Genomic DNA, 20,052 nt, shown 5'->3' on the forward strand with positions numbered 1-20,052 from the left:
TGTAATGAGGTCTCGTGCCCTCTTCTGGCCTGCAGGCACACACACAGACAGAATATTGTATACATAATTAATAAATATATTTAAAAAAATTTCCAGCTAGAGCCAGGTGGTGGTGGCGCACACCTTTAATTCCAGCACTCGGGAGGCAGAGGCAGGCAGATCTTTGTGAGTTCGAGGTCAGCCTGGTCTACAAGAGCTAGTTCCAGGACAGGAACCAAAGCTACAGAGAAACCCTGTCCCAAAAAACAAAAACAACAACAACAAAATTCCAGCTAGAGTCTCCATTCTGGTATTATAATGTACAGTTTCTCATATGTAATGTTTGTGTTTGCTTCAGATTTTGTCTCATTTGGGAATATTGTATATAATTACTGAGATATTTGGGGGATAAAACCTAAATCTAAACATACCTTATACATATAGCCTGAAGGTTAATTTTATAAAATATTTTTAGTGCCCCTGCTTTTTTTGAGATAAAGTAGAGCTCTCTATGTAACCCTGGTTGTCCTAGTACTTGTTCCGTAGACCAGGCTGGCCTCGAATTCACAGAACACCACCTGCCTCTGCCACACAACTGCTGAGATTAAAGGTGTGCGCCACCACACCTAGCACTTAGGCACTTTGAGAGTGACTCATTGGTGGCCAGGTGTGGAATTCCCATATGTGGCATTGTGTGCATACTCAAAAAATTTTAGATTTTAATTCAGGTATACTGTCTATTACCTATAATCCTAGCACTCAGGAGGCTGGACTGCCATAAACTGTAGGCTAGAATAATACTAGATTAAATAAAGAAATTTTGGGCCGGACATAGTGGCACATGCCTTTAATTCCAGCACTTGGAAGGCAGAGGCAGACCAATCTCAGTGATTTTGAGGCCAACCTGATCTATATAATGACTTCCAGGATAGCCAGGGCTACATAATGAGATTCTGTCTCAAGTAAAAAAAAAAGTATAGGGGGGCTGGAGAGATAGCTCAGAGATTAAAAGCACCACACTGGCTGCTTTTTCAGAGGTCCTGAGTTCAATTCCCAGCATCCACATGGTGGCTCACAGTCATTGAAAATGAGATCTGGTACTTTCTTCTGGTATACAGATATACATGCAGACAGACCACTGTATACATAATAAATAAATTTTAAAAAAGTGTAGGGCTGATGATATAGCTTGTTTAACAAAGCACTTATATTGCTGTGCATGCACAAAGCCCAAGGTTCAATCCACAGCACTGCATAAGCCAGGCTTTATGATACAGATCTGTTATATCAGCACTTAGGGGGTACATACAGGAGGATCTGAAGTTTAAGGTCATCCTAACTACATAGCAAGATCAATTCCAGCCTGGGCCTCATGAGCAGACCTTGTATCAAAGGGGGATGCTAGGGAGGTGGTTCAGTGGGTAAGAGTGCTTGCTTTGTAAGTATGAGGATCTGAGTTCAGACCCCAGCATCCTGTAAAAAGTGTGCCTGTAACTCCGGTGCTGGGAGGGGGAGGAGGTGATGACAGGATTTCTGGCGCTTGGTGGCTAGCCAGCCTAACCAAAAGCTATGAGCCACAGATTTAGTGAGAAACACTGGCCCAAAGAAATATGGTCAAAAGTAGCCTGGTGGTGGTGGCGCACGCCTTTAATTCCAGCACTCGGGAGGCAGAGGCAGGCGGATCTCTGTGAGTTCGAGGCCAGCCTGGTCTACAAAGGGAGTTCCTGGACAGGCTCCAAAGCTACAGAGAAACCCTGTCTCGAAAAACAAAAAAGAAAGAAAGAAAGAAAGAAAGAAAGAAAGAAAGAAAGATGGTCAAAAGTGAGAGGAAGATACCCAATAGCCTCCTCGGGTCTCTGCATATTTGTATGGACATATCCACACAAAGGATTCATACACACACGCATACAAGTTTAGTTTTCTCTTATGTAAAACACTTAAGTAGGGAGCTTGGTATGGTAGTACTCGGTAGTCTGAGGCAGGAGAATTGCTCATAGGAGCTTAAGGCCAGCCAAGGCTGCGGAGTGAGACCTTGTTGCCAAAAGAAAAAATAAAATGCTAAGTGGGTTGTTCAGGTATGAATGATGCTAATGATGGTGGGGTTTTTTTTTTTGTTTTCCGTTTTTGTTTAATTTGTTTGAGACAGTTATTTGTTATGTATTCCTGGATGGCCTGGTACTCATTATGTAGCCAAGGCTAACCTCAAACTCATGACATTCATCGTGTCTCAGCCTTCCAAGAACTGCTATTACAGGCATGAGCCACCACACCTGTGTTGAATTCTAGATTGCCAATTACCAGCGACTTAGGTTCTTTCTCTTTTTCAGTTTTACAGCTTTTGATGCAGACTTCTAGCCTTTGCTTCCAGGGTAGTTGTTGAAAACATTTCACCTTCATGTTTACATTGCATATGGAAGGAAAGAGAAAAGGGAGCACGCATAACAGTAAAGAGCACCTCCCTTTCTTTTAAGAACATACTCTGCTGAGTATGGTGGGTCTTGGCAGTATTCTTAGCACTCAGAAAGCTCACACAGGGCTGGAGAGATGACTCAGCGGTTAACACTGGCTGCTCTTCCAGAGGACCAGCTTTCAATTCTCAGTGCCCACATGGCAGCTCACAACTGTCTAACTCCAGTTCCAGGGGGCCTGATGCCATCTTTTGGCCTCCTTGAGCACCAGGCATGCATGTGGTGCACATACATACATGCAGCCAAAACATTTAAACACATAAAACCAAATAACTCTAAAATAAATAAAAATTTAAACAAGCTGACACGGGAGGATTGTGAATTTGAGGCCAGCCTGGGTGACACAGTAAGACTGTGTCTCAAAAAACAAACAAACAAACAAAAAATAACAGGTGGCAGACACCTTTATTCCAAGGTCTTGGGAGGCAGGGACAGGTGGATCCCCATGAGCTTGAGGTTAGTCAGGGATACATGGTGGGACACTGTCTCAAAAACAAACAAATGAAAAAAATCATAATAGTAAATTAAAGATCTAGGTTACACTCACCATTTCTAGATACAAATTAATCACTTGAGCTGGACACAGTGATACTCATCTCTATTCCTAGATGTGTGGGGAACTGAGGTAGGATTGTTTAAATCAAGGAATCGAGGCCAGGGTAACAGAGTAAGACCCCGTCTCAAGAAAGAAAACACAAGCCAGATGTGGTGGCATGCACCTTTAATCCCAGCACCTGGAAGGCAGAGGCAGGCAGATCTCTGTGAATTTAAGGCCAGTCTGGTCTACATAGCAAGTCCCAGAACAGTCAGGGTTACATAGAGTGACCCTGACTCAAAACAAACCAAAAAGGGAAGGGAAGAGAAAGGAAGGAAAGGGAGGAAGGAGAGAGAGTAAAGAAAGAAAAAAAGAAAAAAGGAAAGAACAAGCTTTCTTGTTCTTGACCATCTTAGAGGCTGCTCTTGGTTGGGAGCTGTCCTGCACTCAAGGCGGAATGATGGTGGCTGCAGAGAAGATGACAAAAGTCTCTGGAGATGATTAGATCTAGGTTCTAGTTTATTATGAAAAGTGGAAAATGCATAGTGAGATACAAGTAGACTCTAAAGATGATCAAACAGGGAAAAATGAAATTGGTTATCCTTACCAACAACTGCTCAGTTTTGAGGCAATCTGAAATAGGTTACCATTATTCCATGTTGGCTAAAACTGTTGTCCATCCCCACAGTGGCAGTAAAATTGAACCGGGCACAGCATATGGAAAATATTATATAGTATGCACACTGGCTTTATTGACCCTTGTGATTCTGGTATTAGAAGCATGCCAGAATAAGCTAATGAAAAGTAAAACAGGAAAGTTTTTCTTTAATAAAACTTGCCTGAGCTTGTTCATGCAGAAAACAAATGCAGGCATAGTGTCCAATGCCTGTAATCTTAGTATTTGGTAGTTAGAGGCAGGGTTAAGGGTTCAGGGTCCTTGTTGGCTACATAGCAAGTCTGAGATGAGGTCCTATCTCAAGAAGAAAGGCTTTTGACATAAGACCTTGTCTCAAAAAGAAAAAAAAGGAATGTAGCTGGTATGACTGAGCACACCTTTAATCCCAGCACTCAAGAGGCAGAGGCAAGCCAGGGATACACAGTGAGACCCTGTCTCAAAAGAAGAGAAAAGAATACTAAGAAACGAATCACATGGCCCTACCTGTCAGAAAAGGAGAAGAGAGAAATACTTTATAGACTATCATATTCCCAATTTTTTTTTTTTTGGTTTTTTTCGAGACAGGGTTTCTCTGTGGTTTTGGAGCCTGTCCTGGAACTAGCTCTTGTAGACCAGGCTGGTCTCGAACTCACAGAGATCCGCCTGCCTCTGCCTCCCGAGTGCTGGGATTAAAGGCGTGCACCACCACCGCCCGGCTTCATATTCCCAATTTAAATTCTGTTGCTAAGGGCGTAGGGAAGAATAATTACTGGGGACCGAGCAGCAGCGTCTGTCATTTTCCCATTATGATTGTGATTATAACACCCACTTTATTAGGGAAAGGTCTACTAGAAGTGTTCTAGGTTATTGGCACCTACCAGGGATTCTCCTCAAACTTTCCCCTTCTTTCCTGAATTAGGAGTCATTAAGGGCCAATAGCCGACTGCTGGAACAACTTCAAGAAATGGGGCAGGAGAAGGAGCAGTTGACCCAGGACCTCCAGGAAGCTCGGAAGGTGGGGCACCCTGAGAAGAAGGAAAGAGATGGCCCAGTCCGTGAGGGTAGGAAGTGATAAGGCCAAATCTTGAAACTGGAAAGAGAGAAAATGACCTTTTCCTAAAGGATGGGCAAATGACTCAGCCAGTTTCAAGGGCCAGGGAAGAGCTGAAGTCTGGCTAGTTCCTTGGGCATGGAACAGATTGGAGGTGTTTTGTGGTGTAAAGTTAATTCCCACTCTCTTGGCCTACCCTCCTGGTCCCCAGAGTGCTGAGAAACGGAAGGTCATGCTGGATGAGCTGGCAATGGAGACAATGCAGGAGAAGTCCCAGCACAAAGAAGAGCTGGGAGCTGTCCGATTACGGCATGAGAAGGAGATGCTGGGGGTGCGAGCCCGTTATGAGCGTGAGCTTCGAGAGCTGCATGAGGACAAGAAACGGCAGGAGGACGAGCTCCGGGGGCAGATTCGGGAGGAGAAGGTGGGTGGGGTAACGATGCCCTTTCTCCTCTAAAAGCTGAAGACCATGGTGTTGGTGGTCAGGTAGGTGATACGTAGGGTGCCCAGTGCTCTGCTGCCCAACTCCTGACTGCCTTCCCCTTCCAGGCTCGAACAAGGGAACTGGAGACTCTTCAGCACACAGTGGAAGAACTTCAGGCTCAGGTACACTCCATGGATGGAGCCAAGGGCTGGTTTGAACGGCGCTTGAAAGAGGCTGAGGTAAGTTGGTGGTACCTAGTAAAGGTGCAGAGCTGGTTAGGGGCACCCATGCTCAGTCTTTGTGCAGATTTAACAGGCATGTCTTTCTCCTGGATTGTTCCTCTGCCAAAAAGTTATAATATACTATCTTTCCATGTTTGGCAATACACTAATATTTACTTTAACAAGAACATTTATTGCCCCTTTTCCTGGAAAACTCATGACAACAATAAGAGGCAGTATCCTGTAGCAGAGAAGAGCGCACACTGGAGCCAGTGTTTCCCTAAATTTGCATGCCGGCTGAGCCACTTCCTAGTTGGATGACTTTATGCAATGTATTTCATCTTTCTATGGCCCATTTTCACCTTTGACAGAAAGGGAATAAGAAGGATAAAAAGTGTAATTCATTGGTAGCATGAATGAGACCTCAACTTCAATTCCCAATAGTAAAAATATTAATGCTGAAAATAATGCCTTACTGTATAGGTATTTTAGGAAGATTATAGAAACTGACTTAATATATGTACAACCACTTGAATATTCCTGGCATGCAGTGTTGTTTTTGTTAAATAAAGAAATAGAAATGTAAATCACTTGATCTACTACGTGAATGGTGTAGGCTTCCATTTCCTACTTCTGCCTCAGGGCATACGCTGTTTCCTACAAGATGTTTCTCCCTGGCTCTGTAGTGAGTTACCTGTCAATCCCAGCACTCAATAGGCTGAGGCAGAGTTGAGAGGTCAAGGCCAGCACAGGCTATATGCTGAGACCTTGTCTCAAAGTCAAAAGTGGGGCTGGAGAGATGGCTCAGCAGTTAAGAGCTCTGGCTGCTCTTCCAGAGGACTTGAGTTCAGTTCCCAGCACCTTTATGATAGAAGAGGGAATCAGATCCCTCTAGCTAGTGAGGCCTGTGACCTCCTCCCCCTCCTTTCTGGACTCCCTGGGTCCCAGCTCTTACCCCCTAACACACACACACACACACTTTAGCTCAAAGACCTTAAGAGGCAGCTGCACCTGGAGTGGAAACAGGCTGACAAGCTGGAGGTGTACATGAAGATAAAGCACTCACACATAACACAATGGCGGATCTCTGTGAGCTCAAAGCCAGCCTCATCTACAAGAGCTAGTTCCAGGACAGGCTCCAAAGCTACAGAAACCTGTCTCAAAAAAAAAAAAAAGAAAGAGAAAAAAAGCCCAAAGGTGTTTTTGTCACACCCCAAGAGCTCTGCTTAAAGTCACTTGCCCTTGACTAACTGAACACACTATCTTTGGGGGCCATGAGCAGACCTGGAACTCTTTTTATAGGAATCCTTGCAGCAGCAGCAACAGGAACAAGAGGAAGCTCTCAAGCAGTGCCGGGAGGAGCATGCTGCTGAGCTGAAGGTGATTCTTGCACGGTGATGTTCCTGTCTATGGGTACCAGGTACCGCTGCAGGACAACATGGACTTCTTAGGCAATGGCCTGAGCCATTGTTTGCTTTGCAGAGCAAGGAGAAAGAGCTTCAGGATGTGCGGGATCAGCTCCAGCAGGCCCAGGAGGAGCAGGATGGTCACGTGAAGACCATCAGCAGCCTGAAGCAGGTCTGTGGTATCTCTGTGGTCCCAGACTTAGCCATGGCCGAAACTTGCATAATGAGGCAGGAAGGGTGTGCACTGCAGGCGGCTGTGCCTTCACCTGCCCGCTGTGCCTTCTCTAAGCACAGGAGGTAAAGGACACAGTGGATGGGCAGCGGATCCTGGAAAAGAAGGGCAGTGCTGCGGTAAGCTAGTGAGGCCTGTGACCTCCTCCCCTCCTTTCTGGACCCCCTGGGCCCCAGCTCTTACCCCCTCTCACACACACCTTTAGCTCAAAGACCTTAAGAGGCAGCTGCACCTGGAGCGGAAACGGGCTGACAAGCTGCAGGAGCGGCTGCAGGACATCCTCACCAACAGCAAGAGCCGCTCAGGTGAGAGGGCAGGCTGGGTGAAAGTCAGCCCTTGGGCTGCTTTCTGTACCTCCTTTAGCCTTTGCTCCAGCCCTCTGTCCTGCCTGAATTCTTTTCTCTTTCTGCACTGTCTGCTTTTTTTCTGTGTCTGTGGCTTCTTACTACCTTCTCTGTTCTTCTCTGCCTAGTCTTCCTGTTTGCTCCATATCTGCTGTTATTTCTCTGCTTTCTCTCCCGTTCCTATTCTTGTACTCTAGAAATCCTCACATGAGTTTAGGATCCATGATACAAGCCCCAACCCCCAAGTCATTCCCCTCTAGGAACTCACAGTGAATCATGGGACACAGAATCCCATAGGCAACAGCACCTCACTGTCTTCTCCTTCTCCTCCTCTTTTCAAGACGGGGCTTCTCTATGTAACAGTCCTTGCTGGCCTTGAACTCACAGAAATCCACTTGCCTCTGCCTCCTGAGTGCTGGGATTAAAGGCGTGTGCCACCACCGCCCAGCTAACACTGTCATCTTCATTACTATCATCACTGTTATTAGCATTGGGATTTTTAAGACAGCATCACTTTGCAGCCCAGGCTGATTTCAAACTCATGGTGCTCTGCCTTGGCCTCCTAAGAGCTCGGTTACAGGCATAAGCTGCCACGTCTGGCTTGTTCTGTTTTCAATATACTGCTAACTCAACACGCGATACTTCTGGCAGAAGACATGTCTACACAAACCTGGAGTTGTTTCTCTACCTTTTCTTGCTTGCGAGTAGCTGTAAATACATCGAAATAACTCAGATTCAGTAATGGTTTTGATGCATTTCTTAAATCACAGACAGGCTTAGAGAAAATTGCCATCAACTGAGGTGCTAGGGGAACCCTACTCGGGCACCACATCCTTTTTGGAGATTCTTTGGAGTTTCCTTCAGAGTATGCTGCTAATCCTTTCCCTGATACCTGGAAGCAGCTCTAAGGGCAGTGTCACAAACTCAGTACCAATGCTTTCTGTTTTCTTTTTGAGATGAGGTTCTTCTGAGTTGCTAGGCTGGCCCTGAACTCCTCACCTCAAGTAATCTACCTGCAGGCATGGACCACTATGCTCAGCAAGTGTTCAAGTGATATGGCAAAGCATATAGCTCTCACCAAACCAATTTCTCACTGAGGCAATCAACCTCCTGAAGGAACCTCTCCTTATAATAGTGGTGTTTTGTCATAGATTAATTTAAGAAGTGGGGAATAGATTTGAATTTCATACTGTACATCTTTCTTATCCATTAGATGGGATTAGGGTCTAGGTGAAAGACTACAAGTCTGTCTCCATCTTTGTTCTGAATGTGTCTTTCTCTGTGGTTTCTGTCAGTCTCGTCATGTACTGGCTTCCTGTCTGGGCTTTCCCCTGCATGTGTGTGTGCCGCTGTGCACTCTCAACTCTCTAGCTTCCTTTTTCTACATCAGTGTCTGATGCCACTGAAATCTGGTGTCTGCTCCTTGCTCACACCCAGCCTCACCCACTTCCCTTTCTTCTACTGGATATGCATACCAACAGAAGTGGTTCCTTGATGCTTCCTGATCCAGATCTTGAGTTTGCTTGCCTACTCAAGTTTGTGTCTTTTCCTCATTCCATCACTGGAAAAAAATCTCTGTTTGTGCCTCTTTCTGCTGGTTGCTGTCCCAAGATTCCAAGGGACTCAGGTTTGTTTTTCCTCCACTCCCCAGGCCTTGAGGAGCTGGTTCTCTCTAAGGTGAACTCACCAAGCCGGACCCAGACAGGGGACAGTAGTAGCATCTCCTCTTTCAGCTACAGGGAGATTTTGAAGGAGAAGGAGACCACAGCCGTCCCAGCCAGGGTAAGGTGCAAGTTTCACCTACTAAGACTGGAGGATCCCCATTTTTCCCTCACTTGAAATTGTCTACACTGACCTTCAGACAAGCAGTTCTTCTCTGTCTATGTGCCTATCTATCTATCTATCTATCTATCTATCTACTATCTTTTTCTCTGTATTTATGTGTTTGTCTCTGTCTCTCTCAGGCTAAGGATTGAACCTGGGACTTCACACATATATGCAGAACACGGGCCTCACATATACACATACATGCAGAACACGGGCCTCACACATACACATACATGCAGAACACGGGCCTCACATATACACATACATGCAGAACACGGGCCTCACACACATGCATGCAGAACACAGGCCTCACACACATGCATGCAGAACACGGGCCTCACACATATATATGCATGCAGAACACGGTCCTCACACATACACATGCATGCAGAACATGGGCCTCACATATACACATACATGCAGAATGCGGGCCTCACACATACACATGCATGCAGAACAGGGGCCTCACATATACACATACATGCAGAACATGGGCCTCACACATATACATACATGCAGAACACAGGCCTCACACATATATATGCATGCAGAACATGAGCCTCACACATACACATACATGCAGAACACGGGCCTCACACACATGCATGCAGATCACGGGCCTCACATATACACATGCATGCAGAACACGGGCCTCACACACATGCAAGCAGAACACGGGCCTCACTTATACACATACATGCAGAACATGGGCCTCACATATACACATACATGAGGAACATGGGCCTCACACATACACATACATGCAGAACATGGGCCTCACACATACACATGCATGCAGAACACGGGCCTCACACATATACATACATGCAGAACACTGGCCTCACATATACACATGCATGCAGAACACAGGCCTCACATATACACATGCATGCAGAACATGGGCCTCACATATACACATACATGCAGAACACGGGCCTCACACATATACATACATGCAGAACACTGGCCTCACATATACACATGCATGCAGAACACAGGCCTCACATATACACATGCATGCAGAACATGGGCCTCACATATACACATACATGCAGAACACGGGCCTCACACATATATATACATGCAGAACACGGGCCTCACACACATGCATGCAGAACACAAGCCTCACACATACACATGCATGCAGAACACTGGCCTCACATATACACATGCATGCAGAACACGGGCCTCACATATACACATGCATGCAGAACATGGGCCTCACATATACACATGCATGCAGAACACGGGCCTCACATATATATATATATATATATATATATATATATATATATATATACATGCAGAACACGGGCCTCACACATACACATGCATGCAGAACACAGGCCTCACACATACACATGCATGCAGAACACTGGCCTCACATATACACATGCATGCAGAACACGGGCCTCACATATACACATGCATGCAGAACATGGGCCTCACATATACACATGCATGCAGAACACGGGCCTCACACATATATATACATGCAGAACACGGGCCTCACACATATATATGCATGCAGAACATGGGCCTCACACATACACATGCATGCAGAACACAGGCCTCACATATACACATACATGCAGAACATGGGCCTCATACATGCACATGCATGCAGATCACGGGCCTCACACACATGCATGCAGAACACGGGCCTCACACATATATATGCATGCAGAACACGGTCCTCACACATACACATGCATACAGAACAATACATGCAGAACACGGGCCTCACACATACACATACATGCAGAACATGGGCCTCACATATACACATGCATGCAGAACACGGGCCTCACACACATGCATGCAGAACATGGGCCTCACATATACACATACATGCAGAATATGGGCCTCACACATATACATACATGCAGAACACAGGCTTCACACATACACATACATGCAGAACACGGGCCTCACATATACACATGCATGCAGAACACGGGCCTCACATATACACATGCATGCAGAACACGGGCCTCACACATATATATGCATGCAGAACATGGGCCTCACACATACACATGCATGCAGAACACGGGCCTCACACATACACATGCGTGCAGAACACATGTCAACATTTGCTGTTCTACTAAGGTGCAGTCCCAGCCGCTAACAAACATTTTGTCAACTTCTTCCCAAACTCATCAACTTAAATTAAGGCTGATCTATGGGAGGCCAGTCATTCTCTCTGCCCCTCTATTTCATCACCATAGATTAATCCCACCTTCCTAGTGCTTTAAAGTACAAGCATTGTGGGAAGTGCACCACTCATGTAGGAAATCCTGTTTTCTAACTTATTTGTTATTATTTTTTGGAGATAGTGTTTTGCTATGTTGACCATATAGACCTCAACCTCATAGAAGAGATCTGTGTGGCCTGCCTTCTGAGTGATAAGATTGAATGTGTGTGCCACCATGTCTGGCTAGTTATTGCTTTTTAAAAAAATTTTATTTATTTTTATTTTATGTGTATTGGTGTTTTGCCTGCAGGTATGTCCATGTGAGGGAGCTGGATCACCTAGAATAGAGTTACAGACAGTTGTGAGCTGTCATACGGGTACTTAGAATCAAACCCAGGTCCTCTGGAAGAGTAGCCAGTGCTCTTAACCTCTAAGCCATCTCTCCAGTCCCTATTTATTGCTTTTTTAAATAGGTTTTTGAGACAGGGTCTCTCTCTACATAGCCCTGGTTGTCCTGGAACTCACTAGGTATTATCTGGCCTCAGATCTGCCTGATTTGCTCCCAAGTACTGGAATTAAAAGACATGTGCCCTGCCGGGCGGTGGTGACACACACCTTTAATCCCAGCACTCAGGAGGCAGAGGCAGGTGGATCTCTATGAGTTCAAGACCAGCCTGGTCCACAGAGCTAGTTCCAGGACAGGCTCCAAAGCCACAGAGAAACCCTGTCTCGAAAAACAAAACAAAACAAAAAAAAGACATGTGCCCTCACGATTAGCCTTAAATAATTTTTTATTTTCGTTTTATGTTTATGTTCTATCAGCATGTACCCCACCTTTATGCAGTACTCTTAGAGGCCAGAAGAGGGTGTCAGATCCACTGGAACAACAAGCTAGTACAATAGCTAGTTGTGAGTTGTCACATGGGTGCAAAAACCGAACCTGGGTCCTCTGGAAGAGAAGCCAATGCTGTTAACTCTTGGGTCATCTTTCTATCCCCTATTTAATTTTTTTTCTCTTTCTTTTTTCTTTTTTTGATATTGAATTCTTACTATGTATCCCAGACTGGACTTGAATTCATGTTCCATTTCCATCAGCATCCCAAGTGCTGGGATTATAAGCATGAGTTACTGTGGCTGATTTCCTTTATCATCATTATTGCCATTTGTCACATCATGTTTCCTGCCAAACACTTTTTATTTGGATTTTTTTTTTCGAGACAGGGTTTCTCTGTGGCTTTGGAGCCTGTCCTGGAACTAGCTCTGTAGACCAGACTGGTCGCGAACTCACAGAGATCCGCCTGCCTCTGCCTCCCGAGTGCTGAGATTAAAGGCGTGCGCCACCATCGCCCGGCTGGATTTTTTTTTTTTTTTTGGTCTTTCAAGGCAGGGTTTCTCTGTAGCTTTGGAGCCTGTCCTGGAACTAACTCTTATAGACCAGGCTGGCCTCGAACTCACAGAGATCCGCCTGCCTCTACCTCCCAAGTGCTGGGATTAAAGGCGTGTGCCACCACTGCCCGGCTTATTTGGATTTTTTAAAAATCATTACACAATTAATATGTATACACTGCTAGACATTTTTGGTGGAAATTTTTATCGTTTTGGTTATAAACTTAGCTATAATAGCTAAATAATCTCTCCAGCCCTAGTAGGACAGTTTTGAATTTTTGTTTTGTTTTTTGTTTTTTTGAGACAGGGTTTCTCTGTAGCTTTGAAGCCTGTCCTAGAACTCACTCTGTAGACCAGGCTGCCCTCAAACTCGGAGATTCACCTGCCTCTGCCTCCCGAGTGCTGGGATTAAAGGCATGCAACACAACTACCCAGCTCCTGGTAGGACTTTTTAAAATTTTTTTTTTGTTTTAGTTTTGCGAGGCAGAGTGTCTCTGTGTAACAGTTCTGCCTGTCCTGGAACTCACTGTGTAGAGCAAGCTGGCTTTGAACTCACAGAGATCTGCCTGCCTCTGCCTCCTGAGTGTTGGCATTAAAGGGATGTGCCACCATCACCTGGCTTTTAAAAAATATTTTTAACTAAAAAATTTTTACATTAGGGAGGCAGAGGCCAGTGAATCTCAAGAGTTCAAGGCAAGCCTGGTTTACAGAGCAAATTCCAGGATAGTCAAGGTATTTGTTTATTTTTGTGTGGTTTTCATGCATATATGTGTGCACCATATGTGTGCCTGGTGCCCACAGAGGTCAGAAGAAGGCATCATATTCCTAGAGCCGGATATGTATGGATACGGTTGTGCTCTGCTATATGGGTTCGGGGAACTGATTCCTGATCTTCTGCCCTTAACCACTACTGAACCATCTCTCCAACTCCTTGTTGGACGTTTTACATTTTTTTTTTTGCTTTTTTGACACAGTTTCTCTGTGTATCCTGGAACTCACTGTGTAGACCAGGCTGGCCTCAAACTCAGAGGTCCACCTGCCTCTGTCTCCCTAGTGCTGGGATTAAAGATGTGTGCCACCACTGCCTGGCCTTCTAGAGGACTTTTAAAGTGTCCTTTTTTTGGAAAAGCTAGCATTCAGCTTCAGAGTAGACCTTGGTTTTTGTTGTTGCTGCTTGTTGATTTTTTTCCTTATGTCTTTATGTGTCTGTTGTGATGCTATTTTCCTGACATCAGCTGGTGGAAGAAACCAAACCATTTAACCTATAGGAAACATCCCACCTTTAGATTTTTCTGCTTGCTTCTTAATGGTACCATTTAGCTTGTTCTACTGTTGCTTCCATTTCCTGTCATCTGGGAATTAAATGTCATTTGCTTCCTTTCGTCCTCTCAGTAGCACTCTTGTGGTGGTGGTAACACTGTCTGCTTCCCTTTAGGCCAAAGGAAATGTGGAGTTTCTAGGAGTGCCAAGTCTGGCCTTCAGCTGCTGCCTCAGAACTTATAGTCGCTGATGTGCCTCCACCCCCCTAACTCAGGTGGATGGGTGATGCTGAGAATGACTAGATTTTCTCTCTCTTCTTTCTTGTAGTCTTTATCTAGCAGTCCTCAGGCCCAGCCCCCTTGGCCGGCAGAGCTCTCAGATGAGGAGGTAGCTGAGCTGTTTCAGAGACTGGCCGAGATACAGCAGGAGAAATGGATGCTGGAGGAGAAGGTGCTGTCTGTCTACCTGCTTGTCCCCGCGTGAAGTGTCCTGGGATGGGGGTGGAGGTGGGAAGGGTGTCTGGCTGGATCCTCATGGGAGGCAATGTCAAGTTCAGGGGCTTGAGATGGGGTGGACCATCTTGCAGGTGAAACATCTGGAGGTGAGCAGTGCCTCTATGGCAGAGGACCTCTGCCGGAAAAGCGCCATCATTGAGACCTATGTCATGGACAGCCGGATTGGTCAGTGCTCCTTCCCCAGCCCTCACCTCCAGTGCAATCTTCACCTGCCCCTCCTTTTCCACTGTTCTATGCAGCTACTTCTCTCTTCTTGACCCATGGAGGCAAAGCTGGGAGGCTTTGCATTATTACGTGGCCTCCCTTTGTCCTTACCATTTCTAACCCTGCATTCTCTAGTGTTTTCCCAGGACTTTTCTTCTATACCCTTCTTTCTCCCCTGCTTTCTATTTGTTTATGTTTTTTTTTTCTGTTTCACTACTTAGTAGCACTATTATTCTGTTTCCATTTTTATTTGTTTGCTTATTCTTTGAAACTGGATTTTGCTCTGTTGCCTTGGCTGGCCTGGTACTTGCTTTGTAGCATAGGCTAGCCTCAGAGTCTCAACAGTCCTGCCTCAGCCTTCCAGGTGCATGACTGTACCTAGCCGAACATCTTCATTTGTTATATCTTCCTTCCTGTTCTCTTCTCTGACCTCCATGGCTATCCCCTCCTCTCCTATCTGCTACCTTCCCTCTCCTTTCTTTTATTCCTTACTTTCAAATCTTCCCCTACTTCCTGATTTTTCCTAGTTTAGCAATACCCACTGACATGCTCTGAGGGCTTACTGTGCTCTCTGTGTGTCACATGCAGTCATATATATGTTCCCAGCACCATGAGTTAAGAATTATCCCTATTTTTGAGTCACATGACTAATGACAGCTGGGTTTCACCTATCTAAGCCTCTGCCCCCAACATAACATTGCTTTTCTCCCTCCCCTCCTGCCTGCTCTTTGCTTTTCTCCTGTCTCCTCTGGCTCTGCCTACTCTCTCCTGTTCCCTGCCCCTGGCTCTGCCGAGGGGGCAGTGCTCAGCCTGGACCCTTGCAGATGTATCTGTGGCAGCAGGCCACACAGACCGAAGTGGGCTGGGCAGTGTCCTGAGAGACCTAGTGAAGCCAGGCGATGAGAACCTTCGGGAAATGAACAAGAAGCTGCAGAACATGTTGGAGGAACAGCTCACCAAGAATATGCACTTGCACAAGGCGAGTGTGGACCACCTGCCTCCCTACCCACAGTCCTTGGCGGTGCCCTTCCTAGTTGCCCTTGTCCTCCCAATACCACCTTCTACTCATCAGCCATCCTTTCGTGTTCCCCTCTTCTACCCTCCGATCAACTTACCAGTTGAGCCTACCACTCTTCCATCTGCCCTTCCACCCACTCATCCATTCAGTTTTTTTGTTTTGTTTTGTTTTGTTTTTTTCAAAACAGAGTTTTTCTGTGTAGCTTTGGAGCCTATCCTGGAACTCGTTCTGTAGACCAGGCTGGCCTCGAACTCACAGAGATCCACCTACCCGCCTCTGCTTCCCAAATGCTGGGATTAAAGGCGTGTGCCGGTGATGCATCATTCTTTCATCTATTCAGCTATCACCCTTTCCCCCACCTACATGTCACACGCCTACCTACCTTTTTGTCCTCTACAAAGTTCATTTGTGAACCTATTTGTCTGCCAAAGATTCCTGATGAGTTCACCCACACAATGATTCCCCCACCCACCCAAATATTCCATCATCACTAAGGGAGTCATATCCAGGTCCTACCTTGGAGAAGCAAGTGGACATTTGTTAGATGAGAAAGTAGTGGATCTTCCCATCCAAGGCCTGATACCACTGGGCTCTGGTTAACCCAACAGTCCATTTAACTACAGATAACATCTCATATTTGCTACCAGAGCTGCTGCACCCTTTGTCCCCTTCTCTAGCTCCTGATAGATCATTTGTTTCTTAGGACATGGAAGTTCTATCCCAGGAAATTGTACGGCTCAGCAAGGAATGTGTGGGGTCCCCTGACCCGGACCTAGAACCTGGAGAAGCCAACTAAAGACCTACGGGCTGCACCTACTTCCATTCCCTTCCAGAATGCCATTCACTCCCTGGGTTGTGGTGGGAAAATAGAGGCTGGCACCAAATCTAATATTTTAGGAGATGGACATTAAGAGGGCTAGGAGTCTATCTATGGCTGGTATTGATGACCCCCATCATATGGCCAGAGGCCCTTGTGGGGGAAAGATCCTGAGGGAAGGGCATGGATTTTTTTCTTCTTGGCTCCCAGGGGCATCTGCCTTCAACTCTGCATGAGCTCTCCCTCCCAGAGACCAACTCTTTTCATTTTATTTTTTAATTTATGTTTGGAAGCCTGGCTACTCTGCATTTGGGACTGGGGATGTTGGGTGGGGGTGCAGTCCATGCTCAATGTTCCAGCAATGTGTGTATGTGTGTGAGTGTGTGTGTGTGTAAAGGCTTTGCAGCCCAAATACCATCTGGCCAGACGGGCCCACCAACTGACTGTGTGGTCTCTTTCTTTTCAATCGAGGGACGTGTTGGGAGTGGGGTGGTCATTGCACTGACTGTGTGGTCTTGTTCTTTTCAATCGAGGGACGTGTTGGGAGTGGGGTGGTCATTCCTCTGGAATGGGGAAGGTGGCCTCCAGCTCCAGTTTTTCTTCTTCCAGTCTCAGTTCACCTGGTTGCTGACAGACCTCTCAAAGGGAGTAGCAGAAATATCTGCAGATATGGGGGGGGGTATTAAATTGAGGGTATAGATGAATGAGCAGATGGGAGGGTGGATAAGTGGTTAGATGGACTGAGGGATAAATAAGTGGTCGTATGGCTGGAAATTAATGCATAGGTAGACGGATGCATGGCTGGATGAATAAATGAGCAGATGAATCTGTAAGTGGATAGAGTATGGGTAAATGGAGGTACAAATGGACAGATGGATGTCTAGCAGGGTGGACAAATGGATAAATGGGTGAATTAACTGTGAGTAGATTGATGGATTTATAGATAAGTTGGGAGTAAACTGGCAAGGCTAGAGTGGAATTATGGATGCATAAGCGAATGAAAGGGAAGGGTAAGTTGGAGGCATACATGATGGGGGAAGCTGGAGAATGCATAGACGCATGGAAAAAGGTCTTTAGGAAAAGGTTGGCAAACGGTTAGAAGCTGAGGGGTAGGTAGGTGACTGAATGGCCAGAGGGGTACCTAGAGGAATGGGTAGGGTCATTGGTTATGTGGGCAGGAGGATGGGTGGGCGAAAGAATGGACAGATCAGGAGTATGAAAAGTTAGCAAGTGAGTATCGTGGGTAGGCGGGTGGATTGAAAGGCTAGGCACTCTCATCAGACACCGTTAGTTACTTAAGACCAGGCATCCTGCCAGGCCTTACCTGTGCCCACCCCATTCACATTGCTTCAGCTGATGCTCAAAAGCACACTGTCAAGTTGGGATAATTCTGACAACTGAGAAAACAAGTCACCTGGTTAAGGGCACAGCAAGTCTGGCAAAGCTGGGGTTAGAACTCACAGACATCCCAGAGGCACTTGGTGCTCTGCGTTCTGAAGGGCAGAAGCAGATCCCACCATGGAAAGAGGTGTGATTTGAGGGCATGGGATACAAACAGATGGGAATTCTGCTCCTTTGGCAAGGGGCCTACGGGTAGGGAGTGGTACCTGGATTGTCCCCATCTGCACTACCTTTGCTCGGCATCTTGCATCCTCAGACTCTGGAAGGTGTATACTGGAGCCCCACAAAGTCTGGTTTAGAAGTTGGGCTCTGACCTATGCCCTCCCCCCAGAGTGGATCTGGAGGCCTGGTCATCCCCACCAGTCCCCCCTCCCCCACCTTTCCCCGCCCTTCCACGGGGGGGGGGGGGGCAGGGAGGGGACACAGCACTGCATCATTCCCCGTGGCACTCCGCTCTGGGGCCATTAACAGACGCCTCCCCATCGATTGGTTCTGCTAAGTGCTGCTGATTCAGACGGGTGGGGGTGAGAGCCCCTGGGGGCAGTGGGGGTAGGAGCTGGGCAGAAAGAAGGAGGAGTCCAGGAAGTAGGAGGTGGGGAGAACTGGCAAAGTTCCCTGCCACCCCCATTTTCCAGATGACGCGACTGAGGCCCAACCAGCTTTGTAAGGAGGCGGAGTCTCCCCAGGGTCTCTCTCAAGCTATCCTAGGGGAAGGGGCTCTGGGAGCCACGTGGCCCCTCCCTGCCTCTCGCTTCATCTTCCGACAAGCTCCAGAGGGGCGGGGAGAGAACGCTGGAGGAGGAGGAACTCCGGCAGCTCTGCAGAGGGGCAGGAGCTCCGGTGTTTGGTACCCCCAGCCCCAACGCTGTTGCTGCAGCTGCAGCGGGGACACAGGTGAGGACAGCCCTGTGGGGAGAGGGAGGGGACCATCACTAGCTCTGTCCTTGTCTTTTCCTGGTGCGGTCCCCATGTCCTAGTCCATCCTGGAACAGTCTCCAGGGGTCCCACTGGACCTTGTCCTTCCAGAGCCTTCTTCCAAGGACCCAACAGCCTCCTCCCCCTGTCTCCCACCCCGCCCCCGCCTGTTCCACCTTTCCCTCCTAGGCCTGGCTGTGGCTCTTCGCTTCCTCCTCCTCTGCTGCTGCTACTGCTGCTGTTGTTGCTGCTGCTCCGGCTACTGCTACTGCTGTTGCTGGGTACACACCGCCAGCCCCTCGGGGTGTAGCTTCCTCAGACCTGCCTCCAACGGTGGGACCCAGCCTTCTCCTAGTCTCCCCTACCAGCTTCCTGCAAGGTTCATCAGCCCCCTCTCCTGGAAGACACACCCAACTTTCTTCCAATACCCCGCCCCCTATCCAACCTATTTTGAGGGAATTCCCTTCCTCTTTGCATAGTCTTTTGCGAGTTTCTTGTGTGCTCAGGGGGCTATACCCAACTTCAGTCCAGTTGAGTATTGGCCCTTTGGGATTCCCCACATCCCCCCTTTCCTCATTCAGAGCTCTTGATAGGGACCAGGCTTCCTAAGCCCCATCCAGGGAACCTCTCTGCTGCATATCCCCTGGCCTCTTAAAAAATAAGCTAGTCCCATATACCACTTTAGCTATCCCCCTTTCTCAATCCTCTTTAGAGGGCCCTCACCTCTGCTACTTTCCCCGGAACTCCTGGAGATTGTAGACACATCCTCCAGGCTATTCTTGGCAGCACTAGTCACTCCCCAGACACTTTTTAGTATCTTTACAACCTCCCGCTGTCTAGCCACCCTTGAGATGCTCCAGTCCCCTTTATTAATCTGCAAGGGGGCTCCAACCCAGGCATCTTTTCCCATCAGTCTTCTGGGCGTGGACAGTCCTTCAGCCTCTTTCAAACATCTCTGGTCCTGTTCTCCAACTCTCTGAATGCCTCTATCTGCCTCCTCTTCAGCTCAACCGAGGGGTTCCAGGTCCTTCTTTATTGGGAAATCTTGTGAGTGTGAACAACCCCCCACCTATGTCTTGGTCCCTCTGAACACCCTCAGACATCTCTCAGAAATGTGTTGACTTTAGATTCATCTCAGTCTTTCTAGACTTGAGGATCCTTCTTGGTTCCTCTAGCACTTTAACCCCTTCTTAGTCC

At 47.0% G+C, this 20,052-nt stretch overlaps 1 protein-coding gene and 1 pseudogene across 5 annotated transcripts in view; both read left to right on the forward strand.

Moving 5' to 3' along the window:
- The window catches only part of Gripap1 (GRIP1 associated protein 1), a 33,049-nt gene extending 16,066 nt beyond the window's left edge, over positions 1–16,983 (forward strand). For all 5 annotated transcript variants that reach the window (XM_041644277.1, XM_041644279.1, XM_041644278.1 and 2 more), the window contains 12 exons: positions 4,557–4,652; positions 4,900–5,112; positions 5,238–5,351; positions 6,636–6,713; positions 6,816–6,911; positions 7,034–7,090; positions 7,177–7,276; positions 8,967–9,097; positions 14,313–14,435; positions 14,572–14,665; positions 15,529–15,683; positions 16,426–16,983. In XM_041644277.1, coding sequence (XP_041500211.1) covers positions 4,557–4,652; positions 4,900–5,112; positions 5,238–5,351; positions 6,636–6,713; positions 6,816–6,911; positions 7,034–7,090; positions 7,177–7,276; positions 8,967–9,097; positions 14,313–14,435; positions 14,572–14,665; positions 15,529–15,683; positions 16,426–16,518 — 1,350 coding nt within the window. In that variant the 3' untranslated portion in view covers positions 16,519–16,983. The remainder of the gene's footprint in view (positions 1–4,556; positions 4,653–4,899; positions 5,113–5,237; positions 5,352–6,635; positions 6,714–6,815; positions 6,912–7,033; positions 7,091–7,176; positions 7,277–8,966; positions 9,098–14,312; positions 14,436–14,571; positions 14,666–15,528; positions 15,684–16,425) is intronic.
- Positions 3,443–3,775, forward strand: LOC121442672 (annotated as a pseudogene).
- Positions 16,984–20,052: the final 3,069 nt, after the last annotated feature.

This window comes from Microtus oregoni, unplaced genomic scaffold, assembly GCF_018167655.1.
Source record: "Microtus oregoni isolate MIOR12 unplaced genomic scaffold, Mior012 000092F_ref0000046, whole genome shotgun sequence".
NCBI classification, from domain to species: Eukaryota; Metazoa; Chordata; class Mammalia; order Rodentia; family Cricetidae; genus Microtus; species Microtus oregoni.